Source organism: Callionymus lyra, chromosome 16, assembly GCF_982586985.1.
Source record: "Callionymus lyra chromosome 16, fCalLyr1.hap1.1, whole genome shotgun sequence".
NCBI classification, from domain to species: Eukaryota; Metazoa; Chordata; class Actinopteri; order Syngnathiformes; family Callionymidae; genus Callionymus; species Callionymus lyra.
The window spans coordinates 14,851,577-14,862,109 of record NC_141833.1 but is presented as its reverse complement, the minus strand read 5'-3'; the positions used below and the strand labels follow the sequence as shown (position 1 = coordinate 14,862,109).

General features: G+C 39.6%; 1 protein-coding gene across 1 annotated transcript; it reads right to left on the bottom strand.

Moving 5' to 3' along the window:
• Window positions 1–261: 261 nt before the first annotated feature.
• Window positions 262–9,949, bottom strand: LOC148063843 (opsin-5-like). Its single transcript, XM_087810354.1, has 5 exons — window positions 9,862–9,949; window positions 7,187–7,349; window positions 6,073–6,200; window positions 3,865–4,199; window positions 262–771 (listed from the first exon to the last, which is right to left on the bottom strand). Exons 1-5 carry the CDS (start codon window positions 9,947–9,949, stop codon window positions 262–264), a joined length of 1,224 nt encoding a protein of 407 aa, XP_087666480.1.
• Between the last annotated feature and the right edge of the window lie 584 nt (window positions 9,950–10,533).

The window sequence follows — 10,533 nt, the reverse complement described above, 5'->3', positions numbered from 1 at the left end:
AATATGAGTCACTTGAAAATATGTCACATTTATCTTTCGATACTTTAAATAAAATTGTACAATTTTATTTTACAGATACAAAAAATAAGAATCAAGCTCACGATATGGCTTCCATGTATATTCCTGTGAACTCATACAAAATAAATATTTACATTTGAGGCGAAAACATCTTTAAAAAATACAGTTTAACACGATGAAAAAGAGCTTATAGTACATTCCTGAACTTCCTGAAATGATAACACTATGGACCGTTAAAGGACATCAGGGCCAGGCTAGCTTAGCTTGTCCTGGAATCATCTCGAAGCTAATGTGGTTATTTTCAAACGTTCCTTTCGCATCGAAAGCAGCTTCAGGATCCAGATGTTTGGACAGAACCAGACTCTCCCTGTGGACCGTCTGGGGGTGCACGGAGAAACAGCCGGGGTCGTTGAAGGCGGCGCTCTCCTGCTGCGTGGAAGCGTCCGAAGCCGGGTTCGCGGGCCTCTGGACTTTGACCCGGACGTTGAGCCTGGAGCAGCATCGGACCGGGTCCAGCCAGCACAGGCAGGTCTTCAGCAGGACGTCCAGGTCTTTGTGGATCGTCCGGCGGAAGCTGGGCCTCAGCAGCAGGTAGACCACGGGGTTGTAGATGGTGGAGGACTTGGCGAACATGGCGGGCAAAGCGAACGCCATCGGCGGGATGTTCTCCACGTGACCGAACGCCGCCCACATGGACACGATGGCGTACGGACTCCAGGCGGCGAAGAAGCCGATGCACACGGCGACGCTCAACTTGACGGAAAAAACAAAACGGTCTCTTACGGATTTATTCCTTAAATTCATGCGCAACTTTCAAGCTGTCCCAGCTACACAGGGTGATAGACTGGGGATGCACTAGTCAATCACAGACCACACAGACGTATGGAAGTACATTACACTAAAACTAGATTCTATATTTTTTAATGTGTTCCCTTTTACACGTTGATTTTTCTTCAATATTTAATTTAAAAGCATAATATAAAAACATATTGAATTCAGAAAGGAATCAAGAATATCAAACTCTATGTGTAAAATTTTATTTGGAAAATATACAAATATTTCTAATTAAATTATTAAAATAAATATACTTTTGAAATATAAGTTATGTAATTTAATTTAATTATTTAATACAAAGGGTTAACCTTTTAATCTACAAGTATTTGAATTCAATTAAAAAAAATATTTCAATTATTTTCAACATTTCTATTAAAAAAAATGAAATTTAAAATTAAACCAATAACGTTTTCTGACGCCAATCAAACCAGAGTTCCCGGAGGAACCCGACACGAGCATGAGGTGAACATACGACAACAACAAAACTGCCAAATATAGCAATAAATCAACTTTGATGATACTGTAGTTCTACTTCATATTGGTGCTCCGCCCTCTAACAGCTTCGCTATTGGTTAGAGGGCTTCGCACCAATTCGTAGAACCTGAGATTATGATAGATAACTCAGGGGTTCTACTTCATATTGGTGCGAAGCCCTCTAACCAATAGCGAAGCTGTTAGAGGGCTTCGCACCAATTCGTTGAACCTGAGATTATGATAGATAACTCAGGGGTTCTCTAACCTTCATCTCACCAGAGAATCAACACAGATAAGTTTCCAAACTTTTTTGTAAAACAATTTGCAACAACTTGGAGGCTCCGAGGAGCGACGAGTGTCTGCTTGAATCGCTCGACTTCATAAACCCGTCGACACGTCAAAGTGGTTTTTGAAGTTCATTTTCTTGTTGTGATCAATGTATCTTGATTTTTCAAGAGTTTTACCTGCAGATTAAGAGCATCATTATCCTGCAGAAGATTACACATCGATCCACGAGAGACGCCTTCACAACAATAACTGCAGGAAAAAGACTCGTCTTGAACTCACACGGCTCTTTCATTTTAGCCCTTGTGTGTCCTCTGGGTCAAGGTGACCCGAAAGAAATGCTTTTTTTGTCTCTGTTCCTGGCTTCCATGAATACATATGCAGTGGTGGAGGTCGGTCACCATGACCTATAGACGACACAAGGGATACCACAAACGCATTTGTTTCCGGGCCTGCGGGTCACCTTGACCCAGATACGACACAAGGGATACCACAAACACATTGTTTCCGGGTCTGCGGGTCACCTTGACCCAGAGACAACACAAGGAATACCACAAACACATTTGTTTCCGGGACTCTGGCTCCTTGACCCAGAGACAACGCAAGGGATACCACAAACACATTTGTTTCCGGGACTCTGGCTCCTTACCCAGAGCTAATTATATATATATATTTTGTATAAAAAAATGTGAAACAAGTACTGGATTTAATAATGAATGTTTAATACTTTCTATCAACTTCTGCCTGTTTATTAATTTGATCTAGAACAACATTTTAAGTGAATCATTTGGATTATTTTACTGGAAATAAGTAAAAAATATATCTGGATATTTTATTTATACAACATTAAAAATATTATATTATATTATATATATATATATATATATATATATATATATATATATATAAATATTATAAAATCTATCTATCTATATTTTTAATTATTAGTGTTTATTTTAATGTTTTCTACAGCAAAAATGGTGTATATTCTGTTTTTATATGAAACAAATCTATTAAAAAAAGACAAATAAGTCAATCTAAGCTAACGTTGGTAACGTTGCTAACGCTATCTCTGGTCCGGATTAATAACAAAGATCCATCTTCTCCTCCATCACTGAAGAACCAACTGAAGGAGGCTATTCCTGCCGATGAGGGTCTTAACTGACGGACTATCGAGGTCGTTCTTTATTTTCACAGCGGATAAAGGGTAGGATTAGATCCTGGTCCCCGAGGATCTTCTCTGATGTCTCCGATAAATCCTCCGCCCACAACGTTAGCGCCGCGATCTGCTGCTCTTCCTTCTCTACTGTTGGTTCTGGGTCAGTGACAGATGGTTCAGGAACAGATCGATGTAATGAGATGTTTGGGTGAGAAAACTAATGGAAGGAAAACACTGTTTTATTTTTCTACATCACTTCCTCCTTTGATTCCCCCTTATTATGGCCTTAATAATGGACGTCTTGGAGGGAAATAAATAGCGATAAATAAATGTTTTAATTTCTTGGAATTGTTTATATTTTAAGGTTAGAGTTGTGTTTCAACATCATTAATAATGTCAATTAAAATCAGAAAACAACGCATTTATTCAACTGTGGATTAAAATAGCATCATTTATTTTAAATGTCAAAATATATTTACTGATTTCTGCATCTTTTTGACAAGTATTTAAATAAAAAAAAGTAAATATTTCAGAGGATAAAACCACCATTTTCATGTGTAATTGTACAAATTACACTTACTTACTATGTAAAAATATTTGAAATACAAAAGCCAGAGTTCAGTCTTTGCTTAATATATTGTGCTGAATAAATATTAATAAAGCAAAATTACAGACAGCATTTATTTATTTAACTATAATTATTTATTTTTAAATTCTTCTTTAAATAGTGACATTTAAAACAAAGGCTGTACACATTTATAAAATATTTATACATATATAAAAATGATTAAGAGCAAAAAATGTGGACATATTTTTGTTTGTTCATGATTTATTTATTTAAAAATGAATAGATTCATGGACTATTCAAACACAATCATTAAAATATACTGAGTTTAATACTATATTTAACAAAAGTACTACGTGTATTTGTTATTTGTATGTATTTGAAAATGTCTCCATAACCTTTGTTTATAAATTAATGTTAAAGTTTGTTTTTAAAGTGATTTTCACATTTATTTTTTTAATCCACATTAATTTAAACGTTTCCTTGAAATACTTATTCAACGTTATCTCGTCGAGGATCTATTGCTCACCTTGACTATTATGGTCTGGACGCTGCCGATGTGGGCGGGCCGGACGGCGTGCTGCTCCATCGTCTTCCGCGACGTGTTGACCGTGAGCAGGATGCCCGTGTACGACGCCACGATGATGCAGCACGGCAGGATGTAGCAGAACAGGAACAGCGCCACCGTGAAGGAACGAGCCGACGACTGCCGGTTGGAGCGCTGCCAGTCGATGCAACAGGCGGTGCCATACGGCTCCGGCCCGTACTCGCCCCAGTGGGCCAGCGGGGAGCAGGCGAAGATCAGGGCGAAGAGCCACGAGCAGGAGACCAGCAGCCGGCTGTGGAGGGACTTGAAGCTGTTCCCTGTGGAGGTTCATGCCCCAGAATATGAGTTAGGAATTCACTCCTGTGGCCATCTGTATTCTGACACCGCTGCTGTGTCTCAAATCACTTCTCCAAGTGCACTGCTTTACAGTACACTGTACGGGTACTGTGCACCTACTTAGTGCGCATATTTCGACAGATAGTACCGTCTCAAATCAAACACTTGTTTGAAATGACTCGACAGCTTCTTTTTCTACTACTTTTTAACGCTGATCGCAACCAGCTATTGAAACACTATCGCAGACACTTGGCAGCACTTTTCGTCGATTGAAACAAGTTATTTAGTTGTGTTTCATTGTGTTACTATTGTTGTTGTGTTGTATTGTGGTAAAAATGAGTGTTTTCTCGAGACATTTACGCCGGTATCTGCTCCAAAGACGCATCGTCAGTGACGTAGCTTCTGTTTAGTCAGTGTCCCAAATCGCACACTTCGAGTGCACTGGTTTACAGTACACGTTAAGGCAGCGAACGTACTTGGCCAGTGCACAAATTTCAATGTGTAGTACTGTCTCAAATCAAACACTGTTGTTACACACTTACTGGAAATGACTCGACAGCTTCTTCTTCTACTACTTTTTAACGCTGATCGCAACCAGCTGCTGAAACACTATCGCCGACACTTGACAGCACTTCTCACCAATCGAAACGAGTTGTTAAGTTGTGTTTCATTGTCTTACTTTTTTTGTTGTTTTGTTTTGTGGTAAAAATGAGTGTTTTCTTGAGACATTTATGCCGGTATCTGCTCCGAAGCGAGTCGTCAGCGAAATAGCTTACGTTTAGTCAGTGTCCCAAATCGCACACTTCAAGTGCACTGGTTTACAGTACACGTTAAGACAGTGAACGTACTTGGCAAGTGCACAAATTTCAACGTGTAGTACTGTCTCAAATCAAACACTGTTATACACACTTACTGGAAAAGACTCGACAACTTCTTCTTCTACTACTTTTTAACGCTGATCGCAACCAGCCGTTGAAACACTATCGTCATAACTTGACATCACTTTTCGCCAAGTTATTAAGTTGTGTTTCATTGTGTTATTATTGTTGTTTTGTGGTCAAATAGGTGTTTGACATTTACGTCGGTATCTGCTCCGAAGACGCGTTGTCAATGACGTAGCTTCCATTTAGCGTCATCTACGTCACTAAGATGGCGGTCGTTGTAGGTGGAAAGTGTCCATCGATCCACACTCAATTTTTTGGCCAATTGAGTGTTCATCGCGCACTACATTTTCGCACACTGCTCATCGGTACGCACTTGTGCACTCAAAATACTAAGTGCAGAAGTGCGCAATTTGGGACACAGCCCACGTGTCGCTAAAGTGTCTTTAATATCAGTCGGCCCGAAAATACCACGTGGGAAGTTTGTGTTACTTTAAGAAATGTTTCCACCTTGCTCAAGACTTCCTTCCTACCACCACTAGGGGTGTGTGTCAGCAGAAATCCCGAAATACGATACGTATCACGGTACAGGGGCAATTATACAATATGTTGTCTTGGAGATTCTATCCGATACGATTCCGATATGTAGAGTTGAGATATTAATTCAACAGTACGACAGTCGTCAGAAACATTTCTAAATAGTCGGTTTCATAGTATTATTTTGACCTTGGGAGCAAAAGTTCTCAACACAAGTCAAGCTGTCAGACTTCAACCGCATTGATCCATGTTCATCCGACTCGCACGGCCATCCCACTTCTGACACCACTCGTCGGTCCTGACCCTAATGCAGGAAGTCTCGCCGCATTGACTCGCATCAGAGTTCCCTCATCAAAGGACCAGCTAACGTGGAGGATTACTGGGTTCTACCTTCACGGATAAATCAAGGTCTAGACGTTGGACTTGGAAGGCTCACCGTAGAGCGGGTGGCAGACTTTGACGAAGCACACCATGCTCAGCAGCGTCAGAGTGGTCAGACTGCAGATGCCGAACAACATTCCACAGAAGGCGTACATGGAGCAGACCGTCCTTCCAAAGAGCCACCTGAGGGGGGCGACAGAGAGTAGAGCGATCGATAAGAGAGGAAGAGAGAGGCAGAAGCTAAACCTTCATATTTTTTTTTATTTCACTTTGAGTCAAGAATAAAAATAACTTGTAGACAATGATTCTTTGCTTCTGTTCTGTTGTTTCTTCGCATTTACTTTTGCTTTATAGTTCAAAATGATTTACATATTTGAACCACTTTCAAAACAGCTTCACCTACTTATTTATTTTACATACATTTATATAAGTTTCATAGTTTTCTTTTAAATCTAAATTTAAGTTTTTAATGTAATATCTGGTTATTTTTACTCTTTATTTTTCTTTTAATAATCCAGAATAATTCTACATTTGATAGCAATTAATCTAAAAAAATGTATTGCAACAAGTTGACATTTTTTATATTCCCAATAGTTCAAATATAAAAATAGAAAATATTAATATTTTTTTCTCAAATCATCAGTACATTTTAAAACTAAAATATTTTTTTAATAAATATAAGGTTCGTCTTTAATATACTTGTCATGAGATGTATAATTTGTCTTTAAATTGACAGCTTCAAAGAAGAATATATGACAATGTTTTATTAAGTAAGTAAAGGTTATTTTCTTGACCGGTAGCTTTTATTACCTCTGCCAAGGAGGTTAGGAGATTGTCACTTAGCAAAATAACTCAAAAATCAATTTTTTTGATCATTTAAACAATATGAAACAGAACAGATGATTACATTTAAGCAGGTTTTTTAGAATAACCATCTGGTTCCAGTCGCCGTTTTGAGGGATTTTTCATCTTTTCTAGATATTTTCCACACAAGCTCCTATTGTGTGTGTTGTGTGAGCAAGTTGTGTAACGTTAATGTACAGTTGATCTACTACGATAAAAAATGTTTTCATAACCAAAAAATGTGTAGGTAAAAAAACCGAAAACAATAATTCTGTGATGTTTTCGTTTGTTGACAAGATGGCCGCCGCAGGTGTCCGGGGTCCCACCTGTGGTAGATGCTGGAGGTGATGGCCATGGGGTACAGAGACAGAGTGAGACCCAGATCGCTCACGGCCAGGTTGATGATGAAGAACTCGGCCGGTTTCAGCAGGTGTCGCTTCTTGTAGGAGACGTACAGCAAGACGCTGTTGCCGAAGACGGAGAAGACTCCTGGTGGAGGGAAAAAACAAAGATGGCGGAAGTTAACGTGCGGCATCATCGTATCATCATCATGTGTTCGTGCCACTGTAGTGACTAGTGTTTTCTCATATAGTGAGCATAGTGGCTTCATTGACCATTGCTGTGTCTCAAATCGCATACTACTCTTAGTATGCTAGAAGTTAGTATGCATCAGTTTAGTGTACATACTAACTAGTACGCAAATTCTCCACAGAGATTATGTCTCAAATCAAACACTGCTGCTACACACTAACCGGAGATCACATGACAGCTTCTTCTTCTACTTCTATTTAACGATGTTGCAACCAGCTGTTTGAACGCTATCGCCAACACCTGCTGGCAGCACGTTTTGCAACTTTGGAAGAAGAAATAAAGAAAAAATATGAGAATCGAAATAATCGCGAGATATTTAAGCTGGTATCAGCAGAGAAGACGTGTTTATCCTCCTACTGCTGCGGAAAATGCACCTGTAAGTATATGAATATATATGCATTTATATATGATGTAACTTCCGTTTAAAACGTCACTAACATGGCGGCTGTTTAGTGTGTTTAGTGTCCATCAAACCATACTCAGTTTTGTGGGCGTGTTAGTACGCCAATTTAGTGTGCATGGAGCACTAAATTTCGCATACTTAGGATTGAGAAGCACTTACACACTAAAAATACTAACTTTTAGTACGCTAGTATGCGATTTGAGACACAGCACCAGTGTTGATAACCATCCCAGTTTGTGGCACATGCCATTGTGTTGTGGTTTGTGTGTCATTTTTGTCATCATAGTGGGCGGCATATGACGTAGTAAACTGGTTCATAATCTACATGTTGGAACTGACTTGTCGTATTTTTTAGTGAGAAGCTTATTCTGTTGGCTTTTCTGGTGCATTCCATTGAGTGGCACATGCCATTGTGTTGAGTGTCATTGTGTGTTTTTGTCATCATAGTGAGCAGCAGATGTCATTGGTTTGACATGCGGCACATGCCATTTTTACCATTGGAATACACTATGCAATAGCGTATGCCACTGCGTATGCATTCCATTGAGAGTGGCATGCCATTGTGTTGTGGTTTGTGTGTGTCGTTGTGACTTTTGTCATCATAGTGAGTACTAAGACGTAATAAAAAAGGGTGAATAAACTGAAGTGGCAAATGTGTGGTATGACATGTGGCACATAACATTTTAATAAGCGGCATATCTTGTAGCCTTGTCTGCTGCATTTCAGGAAGTGGCACATGCCATTGTGTTGTGTTTCTTGTCAATTTTGTCATCATAATCAGCATCATATGTTGCATTAAAAAGGGTGAGAAATCTAAAGAGTGGCACATGTGTGGTACTACATGTGGCACATAACCTTTTAGTGAGCAGCATATTCTTGTTGCCTTGTCTGGTGCAGACTGGCATACACTATGCAATAGCATATGCTAATAAATATGCATTCAACTAAATGGCACATGCTATTGCGTTGTGATTTGTGTGTGTCGTGTCATTTTTTTTTGTCATCATAATGACCGGCATATGTCATAATAAAATGGATGAATGATTTGAAGAGCGACAACATGTGGCACATATTATTTTAGAGAGCGGCATATATTCTTTCAGCTTGACTGGCGCATGCCATTGTGTTGTGCTTCTTGTAAATTGTGTCATCATAGTGAGCATCATATTTTGCATTAAAAAGGGTGAAAAATCTAAAGAGTGGCAAATGTTTGTACGACACGTGGCACATAACATTTCAGTGAGCGGAAATTTCGGTTTCCTTGACTGGTGCATTCCATTAAGTGGCACTTTCCATTGTGTTGTGATTTGTGTATTGTGTGATCATAGTGAGCATCATATGTTATAATAAAAAGGGTAAATAATCTAAAAAGTGGCACATGTCACTCATGCCATTTTAGTCAGCGGCATATCATTTTGCGTCGACTGATGCTTTCCATTAAGTGGCACATGCCATTGTGTCTTTTGTCGTCATAGTGAGCAGCATATGTCGTTAAAAAAAACGGTGTGGCACATGTTGGTATTACATGTGGCACATCTACTGGCGAATTCCATTGTGTGCCACATGCCACTGTGGCAAAATCCATGTGTCGCTGTAACACCACTGGTCGCGGTGAAGTAATAAGTGGAATATAAAGTCGTATAAAGTGGCGTATTTCCTGGTAAGTACGAGGTGACGTGTCGTTGACTCGAATGCCGCTCGTGCCACAGTATATGCCGCGGTACGTAGAGCCTCAGTCAACCGTGGACACCAGGTTCAATCTCAGTTTGCGGTTCTATTCGTCGTGAGTTTCACATCAAAGACGTAGATGAAGGCGGACCCGGGGCCCAGTTGCTATTCCTGGCTGCTTCCGTTAGCTCGTCAGCGCGACCGCAAAAATGAATTATCAGAGCGCCTTCTGTTGGAGAACTGGCGCGCTACACCGGCAGCTGCGGCGCTGATCCACTGGACCTGGAGTCCCGACCGTGGGGGGGGGAATACTTCTGATGCGAACTGAGGACTTCTCACCGAAGAAGAAGTAGACGACGGCCACGGCGATGTCCAGCTGCACCGGAATGTTGGACTGGAATCGACTGTCCTCTTCCGTCGACTCCATCTGCAAGGGAACAAAATACATTTATATTGCTTCAATCATCGTCGCCGCGGCTCCTGGACCTCCTGCTGAGCTCTTCAGCCTGACAGACGGGATCGATGTGTGATGTGACAGCGATGACCAAGTGTTTTTTTTTTCATGTGCTCACCTGCACATGCACGTCAATAAAAGCTGACCAGTCAGAAGAGCAACCCGTATTTGGACATTCATTTGTGGGGGAAAACAACTAAAAAAAACTGTAATTTAATATAAATTCATATAATAATAAATTCCAATAAAATATGTCACAAATACTATTAATACATGAACTCAATATATTATATTATAAAAATATTATAATATATTTTCGCTATTTTAAGTGAAAGGGATATATTTTCTTTACAGAACTGCTGGAGAAGTAGATTTCACATAGAGGGTCAACATATTTATGAGTTAAAATCATTGGGAAAATGTTATTTAATGTGAACATTTCTGGCAAGAATTTAATTACCATAAACCTATATTATTTTTTAAGCTAAATTACTCAGAATAATCTTATTTAATGTAGTAAAAAAAATGCTGCATTTAACTAGAATAGTTAAACACAC